The sequence below is a fragment of the Arvicanthis niloticus genome, chromosome 26 (assembly GCF_011762505.2).
Source record: "Arvicanthis niloticus isolate mArvNil1 chromosome 26, mArvNil1.pat.X, whole genome shotgun sequence".
In the NCBI taxonomy this organism is placed as follows: Eukaryota; Metazoa; Chordata; class Mammalia; order Rodentia; family Muridae; genus Arvicanthis; species Arvicanthis niloticus.
Window position 1 is genome coordinate 31744469 of NC_133434.1, and position 27427 is coordinate 31771895.

The window sequence follows — 27427 nt, forward strand, 5'->3', positions numbered from 1 at the left end:
TGCTGGCGTAGCATTCCCGTCCATTTGGAGTAATACACTCACGCATTAAAAAGTAAACTCACACACTGCCCTCTCCAACTTCCCTCTCCGAGATTCCATTCGACGGTCCAGCTCTTAGCGTAATGCAGTCCACAGAGTCGGCAGCATGGGGATCCATAAACCATCTCGACATCTAATAGAGCTTTAAAAGGGGCCCTGAACACTGGAGGGTAAGTGACCGGTAATGGCTGATCTGGGTACAGAGGGGGAGGAGACAGGGCCCAGGGCTTCAGGAGAAAGTGGAATAGGCCCCTGGAAGGAGAATTTTTACAGCAGCTATAAAAGCAAGCCTCGCGTGCACACACAGCTAGATTCTGTGTTGGCCAAATATACCCGGGACTCCCACGGTTCACGTTGCCAGCCCTGGCTTGGGTTCTGGCAGCTTCCATCTTAGAGCCCCAGTGAAATCGCTTCAAGAGAGAAAGAGGCACCGCCAAGGTATTGTGAAGCCAGGACAAGGATGGCTCCCAGAAGGGTCTCCCTGTTACCAGGAGCTACAGGCAGCAGGCGGTCCTCCTGTCAATGGGCTCCTGGCAGGTGATAATTACTATTCAGCTCCAGCTTTTGGCTCCTGGGAGCCAAACAATGGTGTAGGCTTAAGGGTGAGGGCTCTGCCTTGCAGACACGGAAAGGAATGCTTGTACTTGCAAAATGCTATGATTTAGAGATGTGGGCTCTGCAGTCCATGCCCGGAAGGATTTGGAATGGAAGTGCTCACCCAGCAATACTCCCTAAACTCTAGGAGAAATTGGTACGCACCACTTTCCCCGTGACTGGTGACTGCCAGTTTAAACAGACTGGCAATGGCAGGCTGGTCACGCGCAGGCTGGCAAACGTGACAAAAGCCCTGATCTGTGACCTTTGTTGTTTTCCACTGGAATCAGTGTTCTCAGCAAGTCGCGGGGCTGGGAAGATGGGTTCGCCATCCCATAATAGATGTAAGCTCAAGGACAGAGAGCACAGTCGAACTCAGCAAGAAAAATAAGGAAGCGACGTGCTTTGTGAATTTATCACCTTTGGCTTTTATATCACCTACATTTACATTTAACATAATTTAATTTTTTTAATAATCTGTATGCTTTAACACTGGGATGAAAACTGACTGAGAGGGTAGCAACTGGCATTTGTGAACTGATAAGCTAACCTATTCCAGGCCACAACTGGCGGACCCCTGGAATCTTCTTTACTATAGAAGCCAGCTTAGCCTCAAACTCATGGTAATCCTCTTGGTCCAGTTTCTTAAGCACAGACATTACAGGAGTGGGCCACCATGTCTGGCCTTCTGGCGCCTCTTTGCTTTGCTTTAGATTGAATTTCTTTGTGTTAGTTTCTCCTATGCCTTTATCTTCTTTCCTTTTCTCATCTATTTTTGCCCTCTCTGGACTTCTCGCTCCACATCCCCACTCTTCCCTGCAGAGCCTGTCACGTTAGGATAGCCCTTTGTGGGGGAGACTAACAATGCTCCCCCACACCCATCTGCTCTCTTCTCCCTCTTCTTTGGGCACAGCAGGGGCACGGGGTGTGCTTTTTCTGTCCTCCAGCAGTGAGGCAGCACTGTAGGACCAGCTCTGGTCACTCAGCTGTGAGTGAATGTGACATGCTTCACTTGTAGACTGCAACATTAAATGATGATGTGAGGCCTTTTAATGCCCTCCTTTCCTGTGGCGGCAATCTTGGAAATGGCCTTGTGTTTAATGGCAGGGCCAAGAGATCCAAGGAGCTCAGGGCACTGGGTCAGTGCACAGGGGATGGCTGCCCAGAAGAGTCACCTGAATCTACTGTCAGTTTTGCGTAGTTTCATCTCTACAGTGAGCCACAGAGATTCTGCTGTTACTTTTTAAAATGTCAGCACTTGGTTTGTCCAACTAGAAACCAATTGTATACATATACTGCTGGGAACGCCTCTATTTCTCTCTACGGCCAGTCTTCCTCCATCAAAATTTCTAGGAATCTTAATATGCTATAAGTAGTTTGGATTTGTTTCCTGAGGCATTGGACATTTCAGCTCTTTTTAAAGCAAAGGACCCAATCTCTGGCTTGCAGCATAGAATGGCTGCTTGAAGTAAAGGTGATTCTGGCTTCTGGTTTATCCAGTACTGTGGTTCCACTCACCACCGGATCTGCAGATCCTAACACTTAGTCTTATTCATTTTTTTTCCAAGTGTGTTCCAGTGAGATGTTAATCCTACAGATTCGAGGAGAAAGACTAACGACCCAAATCATGACCAAATTAATTAAAGCAAGCATTTTTATTCGTGTACACAGGCTGACTCTCCCTAAGGTGAGGTTCAAGAGATTAGCATTGAACATGGGGAAGATAAGGGGTTTTATAGCTCAGGAGCAGGGGATTTCCAAATTTGTGGGGGGGGGGGTGGCAGGGAAATGGAGGGGGGTAGTTACAGAAACATAAGGGTAACAAGTTGGTCATAACAACCCTCTGAAACAAAGACATGGTTGCAAAGTGGTCATAACAAGGTGGTCATAATAATGTGGTTATAACAACTGTTTGAAACAAAGGCATGATTGCCATTCCTGGGTCAGGCAGTACAGAGCAGTTTGTAGTTAAAGCTCCAGGTAGGGCAGAGCCCAGTCACTGGAAATAGAGTTAATCATAAACAAGAATGAATCTGGTTTGTTTTTAACCATAAGATGGCTTTCAAGCCCAAGATGGAGGTAGGCTGGTTTATCAGAGACTCCCTACTGGGTCAGGGCACAGATGGAAGTCAAGAAGCCCCATCAGACTGTCTACAGGGTGATGGCTGAGAGTATTGGAGGATGTGAGGTCCGGAGTCTTGACCAAAGTGTAGAATCTCTATTCAGGTTTGCCAGTTATGAATTAGTGCCAATCTCATGGAATGGTGGGAGTATTGAAGGAGACGCCAGTGCAGATGTGTTTTGCATCCTGCTTTAATGACCACAGGTGGGACTGGGCAGATGGTTCAGTCAGGTGTTTGCCACACAATCGTATAGATGTGAGTTCAGATTCCCCAGTAAAAGCTGGGTGTGGTGGCCTGTCTGTAGTGTGTCTGTAACCCTACCATTGGATGGAGGCAGAGACAGGAGGTAGATTCTTGGAGCCATTGGTTAACCAGCATTACCACTCAGTTAGGTCTGGAATCAGTGAGCAAGCACCCTGTCTTAAAAAATAAAGTGGGAAACAGAAGAGAAGATGACCAGTTCTCTCTCTCTCTCTCTCTCTCTCTCTCTCTCTCTCTCTCTCTCTCTTTCTCTCACCATTTAGCACTCATTATTATTTCTCCTGAGGTTACTATGGCCAGCATTAACTATAGTTGGAAAGTTATGATCTTTCCCATATAGCTGCTACAGCAAGAAGGAATTTTCACTTCAACCTGGATGCAACAGGCTCCTCCCTTTCTTGTGTCTTAAACCTGGAATGATTCCTTGGTCATGTTTCTATACAGGGCATCCTGCTGACCCATCTCTACTCTTATGGTACCTTCATTTCAGTCTTCTTATTCTTCTTGAGGAAGAGCCCCCAGATGGAGAGGGGAGAACTTAGACTCTGAGGCCTTTGCCACCCACAGTCTCTGATTGCATTCTTCAGATAGATTCTCTCAAAACTCAAATAATGCCAAGGAAAATGTGTGTATGAGGTGTTGTTGTTGGTGGCAGTGGTGGAACTGGAGGGGATGGAGGGTTAGAAGTGGGGTGGCCAGAGTAGAGTGGCGGGTGTGAGTGAAGGGGTGGGGTTGGAGAGGTGGGGAGGATGGGGAGGATTTGTGTCATCTGGCTTTGCCACAGAAGATAAATTTCATCATTCCTCTTTCTCAGGGTGGAGTAGTCTGCAGGCCTGGCAATTTGCATATTGAAGGATAACACAAGGTGTTCCTGTCACCATACAGACTGAGATGCAGCCAGCAGCTTTTCTTAACAGTAAATTAATTAGTTTTAAAAATATAGCAGCAGCAGCACATAGAATCTTTGTAAGACAGTCTGTCAGAGCACACCCTGTCCCAGCCCCCAACAAGTTTTATACTGTGGTCCTCACAGAGAGCCTGTGAGATTTATGTATAGAGACAGCTCTATCTAAGTTTGAAATATGGCCCTTTCTGGTCATCAAATTGTTTACACCGATGTTTTCAGGTAGAATTGATAATAGGGAAAAAAGAAAATCTTACATCTGTAGGAATCTATTTTTAAAGTTTTGAAAGACATTCTAATAATGGCTGGGCTTCTCATAGGTGCAAATGGCAACCCCACTTCATACTGGATTTTGCAAAACCTGCAACAGATTGGCTCAAGAGCAGGAAAAGTCAGAAGTATCTGCCTTTGAGAAAATCTGGATGCCAGTGCTCAGATAGTGCTCACCCCCACCCCACTGGGTCTTACTCTCGGCTCTCCCTGTGTTGGCTTAGCTTCCAGGCCTAACCTTTCCCCATGGCGACCTCAGAAGCTCTAGGTCCTCTAGCAGGACTTCCAGGAGGAGACAGGAGGCTGTTCTTTCCTGGAAGCTTCAGACCAGCTTCAGACACTTTGATAGAGTGATTGACACTCTACCAAAGAATCTCTCCTTGACCAAACCCTATGGAGGTCTGGCCTTCTGGTCAACCCCGAAATGTTTAATTAGAATTGAACAATAAGAATCTTGCTAAGCAAGCCAGCGGTGGCGCAGCGGCTAAGGTAGCAGCCTGCAGAGGGCGAGCCTGTGCCATTTGCTCCCTCTCTCCTGGTTCGAATCCCGCTTTCCCTGTGTGACTCTGCATGGGGGGAAAAAATCCTGCTAAGTCAGAATACACACTCTCCATGTCTAGTCAGTTTGCTAACCCTCCCAGCACATGACTGGCAAGCATCCTGTTTGGTCAGAGAAACCAGTATCTTTCTTATGCTTGGTGTTTTCTCTTAGTAAATCTCTACCCACTGACTTCCATACTATTTCTTTGTTTTTTATTCCTACTTTTCCTGGTATTCAGATTGGAGTCAAATTTTTCTCTATAGCCAAATCCATTGCAGTAGTAATCCCCGTGTCACCTAATAGTCAGTCCTGCATAGTGCCTGTCTCCTTAACTGCTCATGAAGCATGTTTTCTTGTGAGACTCAGTGACTACTTAGCCTCTTTGGACTGACTGCTGACTTATGATACTGTCACAATCCTGACAGTTGCCATCCTGCATGCTATAACTTTGACTCATGAAACTTAAAATTCCCATTAAAAAAAATCTATATGAAAGGTATCAAAAGCTGAATTCTGGGAGATTGACCGTGTGCTATGGCAACAATAAAAATCTCATCTTTGTCTTTTTTAGAGTATCTATATGGTAGTGTCTCTGTGTGTGTTCATGTACACGTACGTCTCGGGACAGAGGCTGGCACTGGTGTCTTCCTCTAGCACCCTCCACCTTATTTTTGGATATAGCATCTTCTCAGGGATCCTAGACTCAACAATTTGACAAGCAGGCTAGTAGGTCCTGGAGACCCTTCTGTCTGCTTCCCAGAGCTGGGGTTAGAGATGTGGGCTGCTACATCTGGCTTTTATGTGGGTGTTAGCAGCCTGAACTCAGGGCCTCATGTTTGTGCAACAAGTACTGTACCCATAGACCCATCTCTCCAGCCCCTACAACCTCATTCCTTAGAATGCATTATTTGTGTACACTGCATTGTTGCCAATTGCCAACATTCCAGGTGCTGTTAATGAATCCGAGCAATGTTTGTCCGAAGAAGCCAGGGATGTCACCGCCTGCTTTGAAAGTAATTATGTGCCCAGTGGGAATATTGGGGTGTCTTGGAGAACAGTGGAGCCTTTCTCAGGAAACTAAAGTCCCAGACACTCCTCCACGACCACTAAAGCCACCCTGAGCCAGGGCTTTCAGGTTCTTGTCTTGGGAATTTGAAGAATGAGATCCACAGACCACAGAGAGTCAATTTCAGAAGCGTATTCTTGAATGATTTATTCTGGAATAGTTTATTCTAGATCTAGGTGGCAACTTAAGAAGGAGAAGGAGAGGGGAAATCCCAGGGTGCCAACAAGCGGGGGGCCTTTTAGAGGACTTATGACATAAACTAGAGTGAAGCATGGGGAAAGGATGAGCTTCTCAGTACAGGTGGCCCAGTCCACGTGCCTCCTGCCAGTGTCAGTTGTAAAGTAACAGGAGACTCTAGGCAGGAGCTTGTCTAGGAGATAAAGGAGATCTCTCCTGAGTCCTGGCCTCCAGCAAGGCTGTTCTAAGAACTGGTGGAGCGAGTTCCTGCTGAGTGGTCTCCCATCGGTCTCTACCTCCTGTTATCACCTCTCTCTTACTACCAGTCCTGTTTGTGACAATTCTGTGGCCTGTGTAGGTGTGAGTGGATGTGGAATGGATTGGTCAGTTTCCAGAACCACGTGGATGCATGCGGGGGATGGGGGGGTGGGGGGAGGACAGTTAATGGTAATGTCTTTTCCCTGTCTTACCTGGAATCACAGAACTGCAAAAACAGCAACACTGGGCAGAAATCCAGTATGAATGCGTTCTCTGAGGAGAGACCGTGCCCTAAAAGAAAAAGGTAAGTAAATAAAAAGAAAGCAGCTGTTTATCATAATGTAGTACTTTAAAACACAGTGATTAAATCAGGGATGGTGGCGCACAGTCAAGCACTTGGGAGTCAGAGGCAGGCCAATCTCTGAATCTGAGGCCCACCTTAACCTACAGTTCTACTGTCCTGAGTTCCAGGACAGCCAGGACTGCACAGTATAGTGAGACCCTGTCTAAAAAAGCAAAACAAAAACAAAACAAAACAAAAACCCAAAGCAACAAAACAACTCCAATAGTTAATGATCATGAATGTTAGCCAGTTCTCACAGATTATTCTGTTAAGGTTTTTAAGTTTATTCTGCATTATTAGTAGTATTTCTATAATTTACTGTTTCGTGTATGTCCAAGGTAAATTATATAAAGACTTTTACAGATCTAATTCATTTCATGTGCTTTATTTTTGCTGATTTGTCTCTATAAGAGTACATTATCACAGCGTTGACTTTGTGTGTACATATGAATAAAGATGCTGAAATGGACATCATACCTGGCGGCACATATCCGTTATCCAAGCCCGTGGGCAGGAAAGGATCAGGAGTTCAAGGCCAGTTTCAGCTTCTAGCTAAGGTCAGCCTGGGCTGCTTGAGACCTGATCTCACAAACAAACAAAAGATACAGAGATGTCCTCAATAAATGAAGATATGTCCTTTTTGTAGACCTACATTTGTGAAAGATAAAAGTTTGCCAGATTGAGCTGGAGAGATGGCTCTGTAGGTAAAGGCACTTGCTGGTGAAGAGCTCCAAACTCTGGAGACCCTTCCTCAAGTCTTAGGACATTGCGGCCACCCAAAAATCACAAGAAACCATACCTGGATGCAATCAGCAGACGTTTATTAGGGGAAGAGCCGGCGGTCAAAACGACAAGCTCTTTAGCTCCAAGAGCAGGTTTTTGGCCTCGAGTGGTGGGTTAAAGGGTCTTTTATAGCATGGGGTAGGGGAAGGAAGGCATTTTCGCCTGCTTACACATGAATGGTTGCATTTTCTCGAGCTTACACATGAATGGTTGCATTACAAATTTTGAACATAGCACTGGGAAGACCAAGGGAGGGGTAACCAAGAACAGTAGAACATTTCAGAGAATCTAGCCCAAATGATCTAGAGTCATGTGGAAATCGTTCTGCACACTCATTCTTCTCAAAAATGTGGTTTTTACCATGCTATTGTGTCCTATTCTGCCATTTCAGATTACTATCTTCTGGCTATAGCCCCACCTAGGTGGCAGCATCTTTATCTGTAGTGAGGAATGCCTTCCTGCCTTGGGCGAGGCTTGGGGAATGTAATCCAGCAAGTGTCCTTCACCTGGGATGTGAAGGCCTGAAATCTTATTTTCAGTTCCGAGTTCTGTAAGGTGAAAAATCTACACATATTGCATAAAATGGCCTTTATAATTTTTCACTCTACATTGGCAAGCTGGTAGCCTGAGTTTGGTCCTCAGCATGTGTGGAGGCCGGGGGACAACTTTCTGGAGTCTGTTTTCTCTTTCCATTGAGTGAGCCAAGACATGCAATAGCACCCACCAAATAAATAAATGTAATAACAAAATTTTTTGGAGCCAGGATTTTACTGTGTAGACCTGGGACTCATTGTGCAGAGCAGGTTGGGCTTCCACACAGGAATCTGCCTTTCTCTGTTTCCTTAGTTCTGGGATTAAAAGCCATGTATGGCAAAGTACTACTACTACTACCATCACCACCAGTAATAATAATAATAATAATAATAATAATAATAATAATAATAATAATAATAACAATAATAAATTTTTAAAAATTTAAGACATTTAAAAAGTTTTGCCAGACCTTGACATTTTGGGCAACTATACCTGTAATAGTTTTTTTTTTTGTTTTGTTTTGTTTTTGTCAAGATCACAAATATCACCTGTCATAGGATTTCATATAAAAATTACAGATCTAGGTACACATAAATGTTATTGTACTGTATATCTACGTACTTTAATTTTTAAACTATACTTTATGAATACAAGTTGTACACTCACACCCATCCAAACATCAGTAAGTCTGAATGTTAATGACTTGCAAAGAACGTATGTTACAGGGGAGTTTTATTCAGCCATAAAGAAGAATGAGATTATATCATTTGCAGGAAATGGATGGAACTGTAGGTCATCATGGTAGGCAAAATCATGGTAGGTAGAAAGGTAAGCATTGCACGCTTACCCTCATACACTGGCTCTAGATTTAAACATAGATATTTGTGGTAGTGAGGCACAGGTATTTAACACTCGGTCCCAGTTGGTGGCACTGTGTGTGGAGGTGGTGTGGCCTCGCTGGAGGGAGCACACCATTGAAGGTGGGTGGTGAGAGTTCATAGTCTCGTCCCACACCTGATTCACTCTGCTTTGCACTTGTGGTTGGAAATGGGAGCTTTCAGCTTCTGGTTCCAGTCTCCTGTTGCTGCTCTTCCCCTAGCATCGTGCTGTTTCCTTCTGGAACAATCAGGGCAAACAAATGCTTCCTTCTATACCTTACCTTAGCCGTGGTGACTTACCGCAGCAACAACAAGCTCTCTCTCTTTCTCTCTCTCACTCTCTCTCTGTCACACACACACACACAGACATACACACACACATACACATGTATACACATGCACATATACACAGACATATGCACACACACATACATACACATGCACACACACAGACATACACATACACATGCACACATATGCACACACACAGACACATGCACACATACATACATACACATGCACACACACAGACACACATATACACATGCACACACACAGACACATGCACACACACATACATACACATGCACACACACAGACACATGCACACACACAGATACACACATACACATGCACACACACATGCACACAGACACATACATACACATGCACACACACAGACACATACATACACATGCATACACAGATACACACATACACATGCACACACATGCACACACACATATACACAGACACACACACACATACATACACACACGTTGCTTGCTCACAGGAAGGGGGACTAGTTAAAGGAGCTGTGGGTGTGAGGGGTGGGGTTAGTAGGGGAGCCAGGTATGAACAAGTTGCCATGATATACATACATACATGCATGCATACATACATACATATATATCCAAAATATAATGATGAAACCTATATTTTGTATGTTAAGTAAAATTTAATTTAAAAAATATGTATTATTATTATTGCCTAGTTATTGCATAAAATAGCTTATAAAATATTCTGTGGTGTTTCTAATTTTTCAAATTAAGCTCTTTTTAAAAATGTGACTAGATGTTCCTGAAAGAATTAAAAAAAATTTTTTTTCTTTCAGAATTATCTCTTTAGGATTTTGATCTTCAGTGATTTCAGTATTCTGGTTACAATTCTTGGGGTTGTGGCTCAGATGCACTTACACTAGAATCTGGGAGGGGGAAGGAGTGTTCCCCAGAGTAACTAGAGGGTAAGATAAAACCATCCTATGTCTGGGGTGCCAAGGGCTGCAGCTGTGTTGACAGGGACCCTGGCCTGTAAGCACTCTGGTGTCTCCTGCCCCAGGCTGCTTTGTCACTCTGAGAGATTGCAACTGTTCAGAACCTCCCCTGGGCGCCAGATGCCTTGCTTTGACTCACAACAGGCATTCTTGAGCTCAGGTACACCCCAGCGTACCCCAGCTTACAGCAGCACTCAGAAGAGATGTGCTGGGATACACTGTGGTCAATGTGTTCATAAAAAAGGAGGTGTTTGTTTGTTTGCTTGCTTGCTTTAATTCCGATGGGGCTGGAGAGATGGCTCTGCAGTTAAGAGTACTGGCTTGCTTCTTCTCTGCCTCCAACTTGTGACTCATGAGATAAGCTCTCAGCTACTGCTTCGGTGTCATTTCTGCCAGTCAGCTGTTGTGAGGGTCATGGACTCTCACCCTCGGAAACTGTAAGCAACAGAAGAGCATGGGAGTGGCCCTGTCACACTCGTGCCGTGTTTACACCCATGGACCTATCTTGATATGACAGTAATAGTTATAGTTCACAGGGTTCATATCTGGATAAGACTCTTGGCGACCTTTCTCTTCCAGCCTTCTGGTCCTGTGAAGGCTAGTCAGCAGGAAAGAAATTTTCTGATTAATACCAACTTGGTTTCTTCATGTCCTGCAGCCAAAGAATGTAGTGTCCTCAACAATAAAATCTTGTTCTAATGGGCAACCGAGAACACTGGCAAGCGCTAGTACTGTGTTGTGGGACTCTTTGGCACCCCTGACCTTGTGACCTTGTTACCAAGGGGAGGTATCCTACACCTGGCATTGGCATCGTGCTTTTTATTTGTCAACCTATGACTTCTGGGGAGAGCATTATCCCCTATGAAGGGTAACTTCAACAAAATCTTTTTATATGAGTGTTTTAAACACACACACACACACACACACAGAGGAAGTTTATAAAATTGATTTTTCAGACTTTTATTGTTCCTCTCTCCCCACAGATCTCTCCTCTGCCCAGCCTCCTCTCCCTCTCCCCACTTATCCCTTCTCCCTTCTTAAGGGTGCAAGGCCTGGAAGAATTCCTTCCTGAATGAAGCAGGAAATGGCTCTACTTCTCTTGTGTACAAATCAGCAAGGAACAGATGGTCGCGTAATGTAACCTCAGCGCCAGACCCCAGCAAAGACCACTGACCCAAACACCCTCAAGGATCTCTGTGAGCTGGCAAGACCAAAGAAGCCACCCCCAGAAGCACATAAAATACACAGGACTTTGTTTCATTTCTGATTGTATCACCAAGTCAGTGACCAACAATTAATGCTTTAGAGGAAGATAAAATTCTCTGATAATGGACCTTCCCACTCATGTAATCCTAGGAAATATGCCTTCCCGACCCCTCCAGGCAATTTGCTCAGACCATGAAATATGCAATCGACACATGCATAATTGTGAATGTCATTAATGACCATAAAAACCATCCAGTGCCTACAAAACCCAAGCCTTATCTCCTCCACAAGGACTCCTGCAGCACATTGGTTATTCATGAAGGAAAGATGTATTTCCTCTCCTTTGTGAAAATTTAACAGCCATTAATTCCACCGAGTGAGAAGATTCTCATATTGTGGACAAGTTGAAGTTTTGCCCAGAGAAAAGAGTTGCACGCAGGATGCTCCCTGCTTGGGGCTAAGGCGGCTAGCCTATAGTCCTGACTAACCTAGGATAGTCATTCCATTATTCTCATCAGAAGCTATCTGTGAGTAAGTGCAAGTCTGCACCCTGGTTGTGTAGGACCCAGGACTAGTATGCTCTAGGGAGGTAGGATGAGGCAACCTATCAACCTCTCCTCCAGTTCAGTATCAACTTGAATGTACAGATTTAAACACAGCAGGCAAAATGGTTTAGTAAATGGTGGGGTGCCATGTCTCCTGACAAAATGCAGCCTGTTCCCAGAGTTCTGGGGGTTCCTGCACGGTGAAGCCTTCATCCTGCTGTTCTTGTTCCTCCTCACTGCTAACGATCAAGGTTAGCACCTGATCGAAACTCGTCCAATCAAGATGTATTCTGGCTAATCAGGATGTTTTCTGGCCAGAATGACAAGAGATCAGTTTCCCTCTGGATTCCCTGGACTTGTATCTGCAGGAGAGGCCAAATGGTATGTGATTTTACAAAAGCTAAGATGTGAAGAGAGGGGAAATGGAGTCAGAGAAAGAGATAGACGTTAGGGCACTTGGGGCACTTCTGCTTTCCCACACCCTGACGTCTGGCTGCATCTCTCCCTTTAGTTTCCAGAAAAAGTATCCCTGATTCCCATAACAAATTTCTTTCCAGTTTTGAAATGTAGGGGCTGAGGAGACAGTTCAGTGGTTTAGAGCACTTGCTGCTCTTCTAGAGGGACGGGATTCTCTTTTCAGAACCCATGTCACTATCTCTCACAACTGCCAGTCACCCCAGCTCCAGGGGATCCAATGCCCTCTTGGAGCCTCCAGAGGCATCCACACATGTGATATAGGCATACACAGACACATAAATGAAAGTAAAATTAGAGACTGGAGAGGTGGCTCAGTGGTGTTTGGTTCCTAGCACCCATGTCAGGTGGCTCACAACCACCAGCTCCAAAGGTTCCAATACCCTCTTCTATGAGCAATTACACACACACACACACACACACACACACACACACACACAAAAAAAAAAAATGAAAAAAAAAACCCACTGAAAAACAGGGTAAAAATAAATCTTAAAAAATAATGTATACTAGTTTAATTTTAAATAATTTTTGGTATCAAGACAAATTGCTTCTTAGATCATGGTAGGCCATTCAGAAAGCAGACCATACAAGTATATAAACAGCATGACCTTAAAAATATTAGACAATGGATGAGTTAAAAACATCAAAACAGCCAAGCATGGTAGCATGTGCCTTTAATATCAGCACTTGGGAGACAGAGGCAGGTGGATCTCTGAGTTTGAGGTGAACCTGGACTACAGAGTGAGTTCCAGGACAGCTAAGGCTACACAGAGAAACCCTGTCTTGAAAAACAAGACAAAACAAATCAAGACATTGTGATTACTTGTAATTAATGAGTCATTATAATGACTTGTAATAAAAAGTTTCTGTTCTTTGTTGCCTCTTTTTTCTGTGTATTATATATTTTCTAAGGAGTCTTTGTATTTCGTCTTTGATTAAACTAAGGACTGCCTTTAGGACATCGTGCATGTGAGGTTCTTCACTGACCACCATCTCCAGCCGAAGAATACGTTTTAATTTTACATTATAAGATAAGAGTTATTTGTTTAGAGCTCAAAACAGTTAATACTCTCCTTCAAAAATTCTGTGACAGGAATTGCCGATTCAAATCCGTGAGTGTTCTCCAGTGGAATCTGCGTCTGGAGAACTTGAGAGTTGTCTCTTGGTTGGAGAGGTAGGAGCCTGTGAGGGGAGGGGATTGGTGGCGGGGGTGGGGTGGGGTTGGGGGGATGGCTCTGTGGTAAAGGGCTTGTGCAGATCTTCCAGGGGATCTGAGCTTGCTTCTCAGCACCCACGCTGGGTAGTTCACAACCACCTGTTAACCAGGTGAATTCCAAAGAATCTGATGCACTGGCCTCCATGGACGACCACACAGGAGTGCACATACTGGTATTCGGAGACACAATATACACAGTTAATTAAAAAACAAAGGCTTAGAGAAAAGAATCGCAAGCTGTTGCAATGTTTCCAAATAACAGGTAACTCCATATGTAGGTGGGTATCCTTCACTCAGACTTGTCTTGGCCAGTCTCCTGTGGCTCTGGTCCATTGAGGTGGACCTAAGTAGAAAGGGCTTCACTGAAAGGCAAGCAGAGAAAGGCAGCCCTGCTTTTCCTTTTATATCTGGGTCATTATCAAAAAGTGCTGCCCATTCTGGGGCATGGCATTACCCACCCCCCACACCCCAGTTAACCCTTCTAGAAAACACTTTCAGAGACTTCACAGAAAGCTCGGCTAGCTTGGGGTGGGGGGTCAGCCCTCACTTGATGACTGTATTAGCTACTCCTCTTGTTACTATGCACAAATATCTGGCAAATGCAACATAAGAGGGAAAAAGTTTATTCTGGCTCACAGTTCGGGGACTACAGTCCAGCAGAGAAGGCAGGGAACTAGGAAGGTGAGGTGGCCAGCCACATTGTGTATGCAGTCAGGATGCAGAGACAGATGAATGGTGGTTCCAGCTCACTCTCTCCTTTGTATTTAGTTTGAGATCCCAGCCCATGCAACAGGGCCTCTCACCTTTAGAGTCTGTCTTCCACCTCATTTCATCCAGTCTAAAATAATCCCTTACAGACGTGTCTTCTAGACAGTTCTAGATCTAGACAAGTTGACAATTGATCATCACATGGATCCTCTACATGAATGGGACAAGTCAAGGGTGGAGATACCCTCACTTTATTTTGCTATTGACCATCGTACAGCTTTGACAACATGGAACCTGGGGGATGCGCAAGGTTGCGATGGCAACAATGTTTGACAGAGGCAGCCACATCCAGGGGCAGCAGCAGCCATGCTAACAGACTATAATGCCCAGTAGGAACAATGCCGGCTTCTAATTAGTGCAGTGGATCCCAGGAACCCATAGTTTTAATGGTTTATTTTATTGACGTATATGTTCTGGGGTTCGGTGTCCAGCACCTACACTAGGCAAAAACCACAACTACCTTTGACTCTAGCTCAGGGGATCTGATGCCCTCTCTTGATTTCCTCAGATGTCAAAAGACTTGCACACACATACAAGAACATATACGTCATGGTTTCCCCATGAGAACCCTGACTAATAGAATTGCTTCCTTGGTAAAGGTGGATTTAAAAAAAAAAATCAGTAAACTTCAGAGAAAGATTTAAAAGGATTCTGTATTCAGAAACCTAGTTTTGTGAAACATAAAAAGAAAATACCATACATATTGCTATGCTAAAATCAGCAAGCAAGCACTCATTTATATGTTTTAGATGAAAATGTGTGATAGGTACTGATGTCATTTCCACCTGTCTCAGCAATAACTGACACACTCCAACTTGTCAACTATGGATCCATGACATCTGGTAGATTAAGTCGTCTTCTTTCTATAGCTTGAAAACAGCTTTGTTCTTTTTAAAGATTTGTATTCATTATAAATATTGAGATCATACAGACAAGTACAAAGAGTGAAGCTTGTTGGGGGTGGATGTGAGTCCAGCTTTCCCTGGATGTGCACCTATTAACACAGCACACAAAGAGATCCTGCTGGCTGTCATCTCCTTTATGTGCTTAATCCCAAGTGTCATCAGTGAATTCCCATGTCATCAGATCCAGATCCACTGTCACTTTGTGACTCTAGGACCATCATTACTTTAACCGATAATTTTAATGCTATTGATGAGCCAGTATTTTTCAGCATTATACAAAAAAAAAAAAAATGGAGAGTGAAATCTTTGTCCTTCGGATTTTGTATGCATTGGCAACTATTGCCTTGGGGAGATGATGAGAGATGGTGTTTCTGGGTCAAAGGTACATTCATTTGACATGATCATTCTTACTATTCCTGGGCACTTGAGAGAGGGACTAGATAAATTTATTCACCACCAGTAGCTCATGAAAGGCTGAGTCCCAGCCCCTCAGCAGGCCAAGGCTTTGCCATTCTTCTGATGAATTCTCTTCATCCCTCCCTTTCCCGCCATGTCCTTCTTTGTAGATGCTTCTTTGCATAGGTTCCATGCTGAGTTTTTATCCCCTTGTCTGTAACTGATGCTTGTCCTGTCTGGGTCTGCCATTTGCTTAAATTCCTATGAGGAACTCCTTTGTCAATTTGGTCACTACATGAGCTATCCTTGGGGACTTAAATTGGATGACTAGAATCTAATCATGATTCTCCTCTCCTAATTTATTCATTTGGTGAAGGGAAGAATAGCCTTCATTTCCCTCCAAAATTGTCACCTCTCCTATAACTCCGGGGCAGCCTGGTTGGATGGGGGCGTGTATGGGTTTCATATCATCTGAGTAGACTGACCACTCTGGTGGTAGGGTAATTGACATTCCCCAGTTTATCCAAAAATTTTTCTCCTCTTTTTACAAAAAGTACTCCAAATGAAACAAATAGAGAAAAAAAAAACAATAACAACAACAAAAAACAAACAACCCCACATCCTCTGGCCACTTAGATTGATGGTATGCAACGTGACCCCTTGTGAAGAACTAGGCTTTTTGCTGGCTGTTTCTCCATCTCAGAGTTAATGTAATTTTTTTTTTTTTTTTGCTTAAACCTATAAATATATTTTTGAAATATATTTAGATTCTTAATTGACACATAGTATGTGTCTTAGTTAGGGTTTTAATGCTGTGAACACACACCATGACCAAGGCAACTCTTACAAGGACAACATTTAATTGGGGCTGACTTACAAGTTCAGAGGTTCAGTCCATTATCATCAAGGCAGGAACATGGAGGTATCCAGGCAGGCATGGTACAGGAGGAGCTAAGAGTTCTACATCTTCATCCAAAGGCTGCTAGCTGAATACTGATTTCTAGGCAGCTAGGATGAGGGCCTTAAAGCCCACACCCACAGTGACACACCTACTCCAACAAGTCCACACTTCCAAATAGTGTCACTCCCTGGGCCAAGCATATTCAAACCATGACAGTATGGTATATATTTGCAGAGTGTGACATTTTAATACTCCATGTAAAGATTAGATCAGAGTCATCAGCATATGAAGCTCTTCAGAGAGGCATCATTTCTCAGTGTTTGGGATCACCCAGAGTCCTAGTAGCCATCTTGAAATATTCAACTAACTGTCAGTCACAGTTACCCCACGGAGTCACAGAAGAACAGAAGTTACCCTTCTTATCCAGCCATACTGTATACCTACTCACCCAGCTCTGAGAACCAGCATCTATTCTCCACTTCCCTGGGGATAATATTTACATGCACATATAAGCAAGAGCATGCCATGTCTAGGAGCTAACATCACTCTCTATAACCGTTCTCTGTAACTCAATCTGTAGGAGAACGCAAGGATTTGTCAGCTGACATCTTGGTACATAGACTCTGAAAGTACAGCTATACTTGATTGCCACAACTCTGAGTTGAGGTGCAGGGCACGCTCTGTCTATCTGCAGAATGTATACTTGTCCCCTGTCCATGGGCTTCTCTTTCTACTCAGAAGGCTTCAGGGCAGCTGAGGAGTCACCTCATTCAGAAAGCTATCTATCTGCTGTAGAGACCAGGGCTGTCACAAATATCACCTATGAAAGTGGCGGATAAGCAAGAAACAGTGACATGTTCACAATCAGAGTGTAAGAGGCTACAGAGTATCCCTATGGGGACCCCAGTTTTTTTTGGGGGGGCTGGTTGAGGGATTGTGGATTTTTTCTCAGTGCTGAGGATTGAACCCCTGACCTTGCTCATGCTAGACAAATGCCACTGGGCTCTGTCCCTGACTCCAAAGTTTGTCATTTAGGAGTCCCACCCAACTGGTCTTTAAGAAAACAGATAGCTACTGGGTGTGGTGGCATTGCCTGTAACCCTAGTACTTGGAAGGCTGACACAGGGGGATTGTAAGTTTAAGACCAGTCTGGGCTAGGAGGCAAGACCAGCATAAAAAGAAGGAGGGACAGAAGAAGAAACAGGAGCAGGAGGAAGAGGAGGAAGTAGAGAGAATGAGATGGGAGATAGGAGGGAGGAGAGAGAGAGAGAGACAGAGAGAGAGAGACAGAGAGAGAGAGAACATACAAGCACATGAACACCAGGAACATCCCAGATGCTAGGCACTGTCTGATTACACTGAATTCATCTGAGTAATCCGGAATACTTAAGAGAATTTTGTAGAAATGTTCCTTAGTATCTACGACTTTATTTCTGTAAAGTTCTCCCCCCCCCTTTTTTTTTATAACAGCACATACACAAGTTCCAGGTATGAGACATAAGACATAGACACTTTTGGTTTTGGGGGGGGGGTGTGTGTGTGTGTGTGCCAGGATTTACCTAAAATAAAAGTCCCTTCAAGAGCATTCCAAAGAAGAGCTACACGATTCTCCATTTCCCACAGGCATCTTTCTACCCAGTGCCAGTTGGCCTAGGCCTTCCTGATGCATACCTTGCCAGACTCCCGCCACAATGTACTGCTGCTCAGGTAAGGCTGAGTACCTGGCACAGCCTTCGGCCCCTGGAAGGCTGAGGACGTGGCTGCTACTTTCACCCAGAGCTATGAGTTGCCCAGTCTGTCTGTTCACTGCTGTTTCCTGAAGCTGGGCCAGTATGTCTAGGAAAAGCCCAAGGACTTTGGGTTTGGTCCAACAAGCCCGTAAGCACAAGGCTTGGTTTTCCCCCTACAGGGGGCCATTAGAGGCTGGAGCTAATACTCTAGTAGATTCACAAATGCTGGGATGGTATTATAGCCAAGGCCCCAGCAAGGTGTAAGAGCCACCCTGCCAATCATCCCCTGCCTCTTGAGATCCCATATAAGGAGGAGTGAAAGGATAAAATGCCATTTCTTATTCGCCTGTTGGTAGCAGGAGCTACCATGCAGAAGCCGGGGAAGGGATGAGTATATTAGAAGGCTGGGGTCTAAATGAAGTCCTTCATTCCCTGCCATTTGAATCTAAATCTGGGATTAGCACATGCAAGTACTTATTCCAAAAGGTATGAATCTAACTCACACCCTAACATTCTTGTTCAGGGTCAGGGAGACATGGTCCGTCCAGTGCTGAGGTAGAAGCCTGACCTGGATCTGCTCACTATATCCAGCAGGAGGCAAATTTCCAGCCAGTAGAGGCTTAGACCTTCCTAGGATCAAAGCAGGAAGAAGGAAAGAGAAAGTGCAATGGGATGGGTGTCTTTGAAGTGTGGTAACACCACAGCTTATCGATAAGTGCAGTCATGTGGGCCTCAGTGTTCTGGACTTTGGCCAGTCAGGTTAGTAACCTTGGAATCTTGAGAGCACAATGGGGAAAGAGGGAGTTGGAAAGAGGCTGTGCTGACACAGAAGAGTAGCTTGCCTTCCCACTTCTGAATTCTACCTAATGGATGACCCTCACCTGAAGATTGAGGAGACAGTGCTCCAGGTCTCCCATGAATGCCAGTCTGGACATCTTGGCAATTAGACACCAGGACTAGCTGCTTATTCACTCCTACCAGTGAACTGACGTGCCACCAAAGAGGCTCACTAAGCCAGAGACCTCAGTGGCACAGTCACTTTGAGACATATACTCCTGCCCTAGTCTGTGATACTGGGGTGGCTGTTTCCTAAAATACCATGTATATCCTTAATGCCTGAGATTCATAGGACCATATGGGCTTTTTGTTTCTGTTCAGGGAACTTTCTGGTCTGGCTTTGGGGAACACTGATGGCTTTCCTGTGTTCAGTGAATTATCGAGAGCCTTGCCAAAAAGCACATGGATGCCCAGGTCCGAGTTAGATGTCCTAGCTACCTGGTGCCTCCCTTCGTGCTCCACACTCACCTGAAATCACCATTTACTAGTCTGTCTCCCCTTAAAAACAGTGACTTCTTTGAAGTCGAGGACCTCCCCCCACCCCCATCATTTCCCTAACCTCTCATAGGTTGTCACACAGAACTTAGCTAGTAACTGCTGGTGAATACCAAATTGCTCCAATGCCCATCTTACTGCACTGGGCACAAGACAGTGTCCCTGGAATCCACTGGCATTTCTATATAAACACTGCAGATGTTTGTTCCAAAGTGACCTCAACTCCCAGAGCAGGTTTCTTCTACAGGTGGACCTACCTGCCAACATGGACACAAGAGGTTCCCAGTGACGAGTTCTTGGAGAAGCCAACAGCCATGGCAGCCAAGGCCCTGAGAGGAGCCTTTCTCAACACCGTCTAATCAGTCCTTGCCAACCCCAGGCTTCCCAGGCTTGGCACTAAAGAAGAGCCTTTGTCCTGGTTTGCACATTTTCCAAGCTTACCCAGGCTCATACGGTCTGATCCTATCCTATTCACCACTCAATCAAAGAAGGCTGTGTGTGTGCGTGTGCGTGTGCATGTGAGTTCAAATTGCTGAAGGCATCAGCACCATGGAACTGATGACTGATCCTAGACATCAGGACAGCTCCCTCACCTCCTGCTGGCACTTTACCTCCACACCATCCACTTGACTGTCCTTGGCCCTGCTCTGCTGCTGCCAATAATTCAGTAATGTCACCAGAGGAAGAAGGACGCTGGGAGTGAGCAACTTGTAGTTTCCACTTTAAAAGGAAGGAAAAAGGCTTGAAGAGAAGGCACACAGGCAGAAAGACCTGAGCTTGACACGCCAGAACCTAAATAAAGAGGCTGGGCACGGAGGCAGCTGTAATCCCTGTACTGAAGAGGTAGCCAGAGATTGCAGTCAGTGAGCTCTAAACTACCCGAGAGACCCTGTCTCTAAAATGAAGGTGGAGAGCAACTGAGACACATGACATTGATGTCTGGTCTCCACACGTGTGTGTGTGCACACTTGCACACACATGATTATAAACATATACATACACAGAAGAAGATGAACATGGAAAGGTACCCTGGGGAGAGCCAAGCCTGAGCTTCTCAGCAGTGAATCTGACACAGTTTCATGGGGCAGCTCACTGACTGCTCCACCCAGGCCCTGCTATGCCCCAGGCAACACACCCACTGGCCGCTGCTTCTAGTCCATGGACCAGACCTCTGGGTCTGCACTGCCAACCAGTCTCCAGCTCCTCACTGCTGTCCATTATCCGAGGGCAGTCCTGTCTTCTCCACATCTTTATTCAGCCATACAGATGGAAAGGGGAGCATCCTAGTGATTTGCAGGGACTGTGACCCTGTCGAGTGACAGCTGCTCAGGACTGTAGGACACTTGCTGGCATAATGCTGGGGTGTTTGGGGAATACAGAGGGCATCTGCGTTCTATTGTGAATCTGCCTTCTCTACTCTTCAAGCTACAAGTCGTGTCTCTCCTGTCATTTTACCTTTGTCAAGAAATTAAGTGGCAGGAAGTAGGCGTGTGTGTGTGTGTGTGTGTGTGTGTGTGTGTGTGTAGTTGTGAAGGTCAAAGGACAACCTTGGGTGTCCTTTGGTCTCAACTTGCATAAAAGTTGTAAAGTGGTTGAAGTTGGTGAAGTGGGTGAAGACCCAAGGTGATGTTGGTGGAGCAACAGGCATAAAATACTGTGAAATGATTCCTGTATGTGGGGAAAGACTAGATGTGACGTTTCAGAAGAAACAGCCAATAAAACCACAAAGACTAACAGCCCCGAAAACTAGGGCTGTGTTACAGCCATTAACACAAATACTAAGGACAGGAAATATACATGATCAGGATACACTGAGTTGGAGGTTTGGGTAGGCTACCCAGCATTACCCATCAGGAAGCAGGAATAGGACCTCAGTTTGGAGACGGTGTTGGGGGGGGGGTGATGAGTTAGAGCTACAGGAACTGTCTGCATACAGTGGACAGATAATAGCATAAAAATAAATGGACGTTTTAAGGGAAAAATCCTCAGGGTGTCCCCTCTGCCTAGAAGGCTTTCTCCTTATGGCTGCTGCCCTAATTACTGTTAGTTGAAAATCCCAAACCAAGTGACTTAGAACAATGAGTATTTTATTACCCGAACGCTCTTGATTCTGAGCATTCACTGTGCTTAGTTAGGGAGTTCTTGATCAGAGTCCCTAGGCCATTCCATTATGTGTTCCATAATGTCATTTTGGTCTGTGACCAGGTACATGTTTGGTGGTGGACTCACTGGAGTCTATTGCCTCATGACATCACAGCTGTGTTACTGATATAAATATGCTCCGTAATGGTCACTCAGCGATGCAGTATACTAATGATGACTTCTTGGAACACATCCCATTATTACTGGATACAAGACTTTGACTATGACCAGATAAGCCCTCTAGAGATGATTCTATCATGTGTCCAGAGTTCAGGCTAGAAAGGACCCGACAGGAAGTAGAGCTATCGGTGCTCCCCGGGGCTTGTTCTGCTCCCACTTTATTTTCCTAGTCCAGAAGGACAGGGTAAGCCAGACTCTGATGTGGTGGTTCCGATGCACCCACAGAAAACTGGGCATTGTGGCTCAGCTCTGTAATAGGAGGATCACAGGACCTTGTTAACCAGTCAGTTAACAATTGTTAACCTATCAGTGAGAGCCTCGTACAGTGAGAGACCTGTGTGGAGAAAACAAAACAGAACTTGGAGAGTGATGGGAGAAGTCACCTGATGTCAAACTCTGACCTTCACACACAGGTATCGGCAAGCACCTACATACATCTCTTTCTCTCTCACTCACACACACACTCACACTCATACTCATACACACTCACATATACATACTCATAGTCTGTCACACTCACACACACATTCACTCACACACACTCATGCACACACACATACTCACACACTCACACATTCACACACACTTTGTCTCTCACACACACTCACACACACATATACATACCCATACTCTCTCACACTCATACACACACTCACTTTCGCTCACACACTCAGGCACACACACATACACACATACTCACACTCATGCACACTCTCACACACACTCATACACTCACATATACATACTCATATTCTCTCACACTCATACACTCACACACACTCACACACATACACACACATACTCTCACACTCACACACACACACACTCTCACACACGCATTCACATACACACACACTTTCTCTCTCTCTCTTTCCCTCTCTCTCTCTCTCTCACACACACACAGACCCAATGCTTCAAACGAATATTTACTCAGACATTTCTGATGTGAGGGAGGGTTGGGCAGACCTGGAAGATAAAGGAGGACTTGGAAGAATTCATTCCATTCAGCAATTCCAACCCTAGAGATTACATCTAAAGACATGATCCTGGGCAGGCAAATATTATCCGTACTGAAAATGCTCACTGAAGTCAATGTTATAATAGCAAAATACTGGACAAATTAAGCATTCAAGTGGATGCCGATTAAATAGATTACACTTAATTCACTTGCTAAAACATTATGCACTCATTAAAAAATAATTTTTTGAAAACTATTTGTCAGCACAAGAGCGCACTTACAACACAGAGTTCTCTGTAAATAAAACAGAATAGAAACCGCATAAATTATAGGAAGTCGTATGATCTCCACTTCATTCCAAAATTAAATATGTATGAAGACTAAAAGTAAATCCCACGAAATGTTAACAGTAGTTATGTCTAAGTGATGGAATTACAGGCAGTTTAAATTCTTTTTTTTTTTTTTCCTGTATGCCTTTCTGTTGTATTTTTTAAAAATAAGCATGACGGTTTTGTCATTAGGTAAAAGAAGATATTTTAAGGGGAAAAGACTCAATAATCTTTCCAATTACTGGCTTAGATGATTAGCCAAATGGAGAAAACATTTTTGGGGGGTCTGGAAAATAAATTAAATAATTTATGATAAAGGTCTTGGGCTAGAATAACTCACACTTTCAGACACCCGACATGCAGGGAGGCAGGCTTGGAGATGCACAGAAGTGCTATCTTTGAGGTGTGAAATTTCACACATGCTGCAGCCTGCATGTCCTGGGAAGCATCTCCTTTAATGGTACATAGAAACTTGCTGTCCTCCAGCCCTAACTGAGACAGACTCCAATGGTCCTCAGAAGTGCTGAGAGATGTCCTTGTGGGTCAGCCTCAGACTTTCTGGGTAATGAGGACCAAGTCCATTAACCTCTTTGAGTTCCTGAAGCCCTCTCTTCTGACATGTAAGTCCATGGCCATCAGTAGGGCTCTTAAGGGCAACGCAGAAGAAAGTAAACGCCATACACAAGATGGTTTCATACAGAAGCCTGGGCTGAAGGATAGGGAGAGTGATAACACACCACTGTTTCTGAGTGGACAGCAGAGACCTGTGGGTGGGGGGGTCTTCCCAGGATCCTTTTTGGGGTGGCACTGTTGTGAGTACCTAGTACATGCTGATGGAGCTGCCCCGATCCCTCCTCTGCTTCTCTGCCAGGACAAGCACTTTCACAGGTCTTAGTCACTATCCCAGCATGAGGCTGCCTCTCTCTGGGCTGTGTATTCTGCAGTGATGACAGGTTTCTAAAACAAGACGTCTACATGGACACCAAAGTTAGCCCTGAGGACGTATACAGTCAGTATTCAGGCCTTTCCCCACGCGCCCATGACCCAGGATGCTAAATCATGTTTGTGAAATGCCAGGGACCCCAAGCCCTAAGTGCACCACAGACAGGGCACACAGTAGGCGATACCCGAGGACGGGAGGTGGTCAAGTATAAAACAGGGTATGATTGTAGTCTTTAGAAGCATATTGTGCAAAGTGCAGCTGAAAGCTGAATATATTGTAGGAAATTATGTTACTTAATACTAGCAATTTAAATAGCAGAAGACCATCTGGAGCATTAAATAATAGAATAATGAATGTTGTTTGTCAAGAAGGAAGCTGGCTTATGTGGAGAAGATGAGAAAGCAGTCTGTAGCAGAGACTGAGGAGGAGTGTTGGCCGTTTTGAGAAGTTCGTAGACAGCAGTGACATGGAAGTTTTATTAATTTACTTTTCGAGTCCTCTGTACCAATGTCACAGCACTTCCAGCTGACAGGGTTATGTGCCGGGGACGGGTCCAAGAGCAACACACAAATCTACATCAGGACCCAAGTTGGCCACTCACTAGCTCTAGCATGAGATCAGGGATGTCTATCTTTTGGAATCCAATGGTTGAAACATCAGAGTACCTATCCTACAGAACAATTGGAAAGATTAAATAAGGTAATTTTTTAAAGTAAGTGTGTGTGTGTGTAGAAGCCAGGGACTACCTTGAGAATCTTCCTTGAATGTTGTCCATTTTAATTGTTTTTCAAGACAATTACAAGGGTCTCCCTTTGTAGCCCTGGCTGTCTGGGAACATACTATATAAACCAGGCTGTCTTGAAACTCACAGAGATCTACATGCCTCTGCCTCCCAGATTCTGGGATTACCGGTGTGTACCACAACACCCAGCTCCATTTTAATTTTTGAGTCAGGATCTCTCACAGAACCCAGAGCTTATTGGTGAGGCTTGCCGGCCAAAGAGCTCTAGCAACCCACCTATCTCCATCTTCCGCCCTTACCCACTGCTGGAGTTACAAATGCCTGTCTCCATGATAAGCTTTTACGCTGGTGCTAGGAATCCAAACTCATTCTTATTTGGCAGACCCTTCACCAACAGCCATCTGACTGTGCCGTGTTTGGGTGCACCCTCTCCATCCTTGGGAGATTGGTTCTACTTCCTCATCGGTACCCGACTCCCTTATTTAAAATGTGATGTTTAAATGTAACCTATCCTCACCCTCCTGTGTTCATGCATTGTCTCTCCATCCCATAATACCTAATACAATGTTATATAATTCATTGCTCTGGTGTAATACTTAGGGAACAGTGATAAGAAAGAAGTTGGTGCATGCTCAGTGTGGTTAGTTTTAAAAACATAATTTTAGCTGTGGTTGGTTAATTTTGTTGATGAGAACAACATAGTCCTCAAGGGCTAACTAGAAATGCTAAGTAAGAGTGAACAGCACTAATGGGTAGCCAGAAAGATCTTAAGAGGCAGAGATAGTGGGCCTCTGTGGTAAAACGTTATTTGCAGAACGCGGCAGGTCCTTTACACAAATGAACTCACAGCAGCTTCAACTACAAGAATAAGACCTGCATGAGATCAGACCAACCCATTCCCAGCATGGAAATGGGAGAGACTCAGGAAGTCCCTCCTCTAGCTGAGAAGTTATTGGTAATTGACAGCTGCTGGGTATGTGTGTGTATGGGGGGGGGTGGTTTTCTTCAGAGGATGTGGCACTGAGAGGCCACATGTGACCCAGAAGATGGTCCTATACCCATGAACATAGAAGCAGTGTTAAATAGACTCAGTGGATTAATAATAATAATAACGAGAGGGAGTGGTAGAGATAGAGAAAAAATAGAGGGAAAGAGATAGATGGGTGAATCTGATTAAAACACATTATGTATGTGTATGAAATCTTCAATAAAGAGTTGTTACTATAAAAATGGATTTTCCCAGTCTGTTCCTCCAAACTGTCTAAACTCCCTCAAACACTTCACAAGGGTAAGATTCATGTGTGCATTATTTCTCTACCATGTGCCCAGCATGTAGCAGACCCAACATGAGGAAAAGGTTCAATCAAATATGAACACAAGGAAAATCTACACTTTGCCACCGTTTCTTGTGGTCAGTGACTTCTTGGTTTTAGTTTCATGTCATTGATTTCCTTTTTTGCTGTTATTCAAGTGCTTTAAAACAAATTACAGAACTCCTGACCTTTTTTTCTTATACATTTCAGTACATGTCTAAAAATAACTCACTTGCTTCAGAACTATAATATGATTAGCATACTAAACAAAATTAATAATTCCCCAGTATCATATATAACTACTTATTCGGGGTTCTTCAATTATTCCTCAAACATCCTATCTCTTCCCAGCAAGATCAGAACCGGAGTGGAGGAGGGGCTGTTTTAAGTCCCATGTGGAAATAGCACCTTGCTGTTACATGTAACACTGGCTTATTAAAGATACTGAAGAATAGATTAGCTAGTTAGGCCACACCTAGCATTCTTTGTCTCCCCTGTCTTCCCCATGAGAGGAAAGCTAGTTCTAAGTTGTGATGTTATTCAGGTTAAACCTTTTCACAAGAAAGATATGGTAGATGGCGATGTAGGTGGAACACTGAGTCACTCAGAGAATTTCATGTCAGGCCGGTCTAACTCAGTGATGCTAAGATTGATCAGCTTGAAGTGGAGGTGGCTGGGTCCCCTCACTGCAAAGTGAGTGAGTCCTTTACTCTTTTATCGTTAACAGGTAAGCTGTGAGGTGAAAATTGGTACCTGGTCAATTCATAGCTCACCATCAACATTTTAGCATCTACGGATGATCTTCATCGGAATCAATTATCCCACAGGGGTTGCAAAATGCTAATTTTTCAATCGCACCCTCCCTTCTTTATTTATTGGCTTGTGTAACAAAGGGCTTTCTCTCATCGACTGGGATATATAGCTCCTCATGAAAGGCGGGATGTGTGTGCAGCATTCTTCCACTTTAATAAGCCACACTCAAAATAAGGTATTGGTAAATAGCAGCATGTTTTAAATGCTGGAATGAGTTAAAGCAAAGCTATGCCCGGGAGCTCCGCTATCCCCTAGCTGAACAATTGTTTTAGCACAAGCCCGGGAAGGGGTGGGTGCACTAGACTGTGACCATTGTGCAGAATGCTTAGTGCAAATCTCACATCTGAATCCTCAGATTTTTAAGGATAAGGTTGACTGATCCTAAGTCTAAATGTTGTTATTGCATCTCAACAGATCTTGCTTATATGGCTTATGGGCCCAGTGATAATCTTTCCCTTGTGATTATAAATGTCTTTTTGAAAATACA

General features: G+C 44.3%; 1 protein-coding gene across 8 annotated transcripts; it reads left to right on the forward strand.

Moving 5' to 3' along the window:
- LOC143439313 (uncharacterized) lies at nt 1–27427 on the forward strand. Of its 8 annotated transcripts, none has more exons than XR_013107613.1 (6): nt 1–209; nt 6458–6537; nt 11028–12176; nt 13366–13446; nt 18082–18165; nt 19347–25966. XR_013107613.1 is itself a non-coding variant. In XM_076925507.1 (6 exons), exons 3-6 carry the CDS (start codon nt 12099–12101, stop codon nt 26912–26914), a joined length of 303 nt encoding a protein of 100 aa, XP_076781622.1. In that variant the 5' UTR covers nt 1–209; nt 6458–6537; nt 11087–12098; the 3' UTR covers nt 26915–27427. The 8 variants fall into 8 exon arrangements, 3 of the variants coding, with proteins under 3 accessions (XP_076781622.1, XP_076781624.1, XP_076781623.1); XM_076925507.1 differs by lacking the exon at nt 19347–25966 and adding an exon at nt 26855–27427 and having other exon boundaries at nt 11087–12176; XM_076925509.1 differs by having other exon boundaries at nt 11087–12176.

Coding starts and splice junctions, on each gene's coding strand:
- LOC143439313 (XM_076925507.1), top strand. CDS start 12,099: ATGTTTTCTGGCCAGAATGACAAGAGATCAGTTTCCCTCTGGATTCCC. Junction 12,177..13,365: donor TCTGCAGGAGAGGCCAAATG/GTATGTGATTTT, acceptor ATTCTGTGACAG/GAATTGCCGATTCAAATCCG. Junction 18,166..26,854: donor CACAATGTACTGCTGCTCAG/GTAAGGCTGAGT, acceptor TATCGTTAACAG/GTAAGCTGTGAGGTGAAAAT.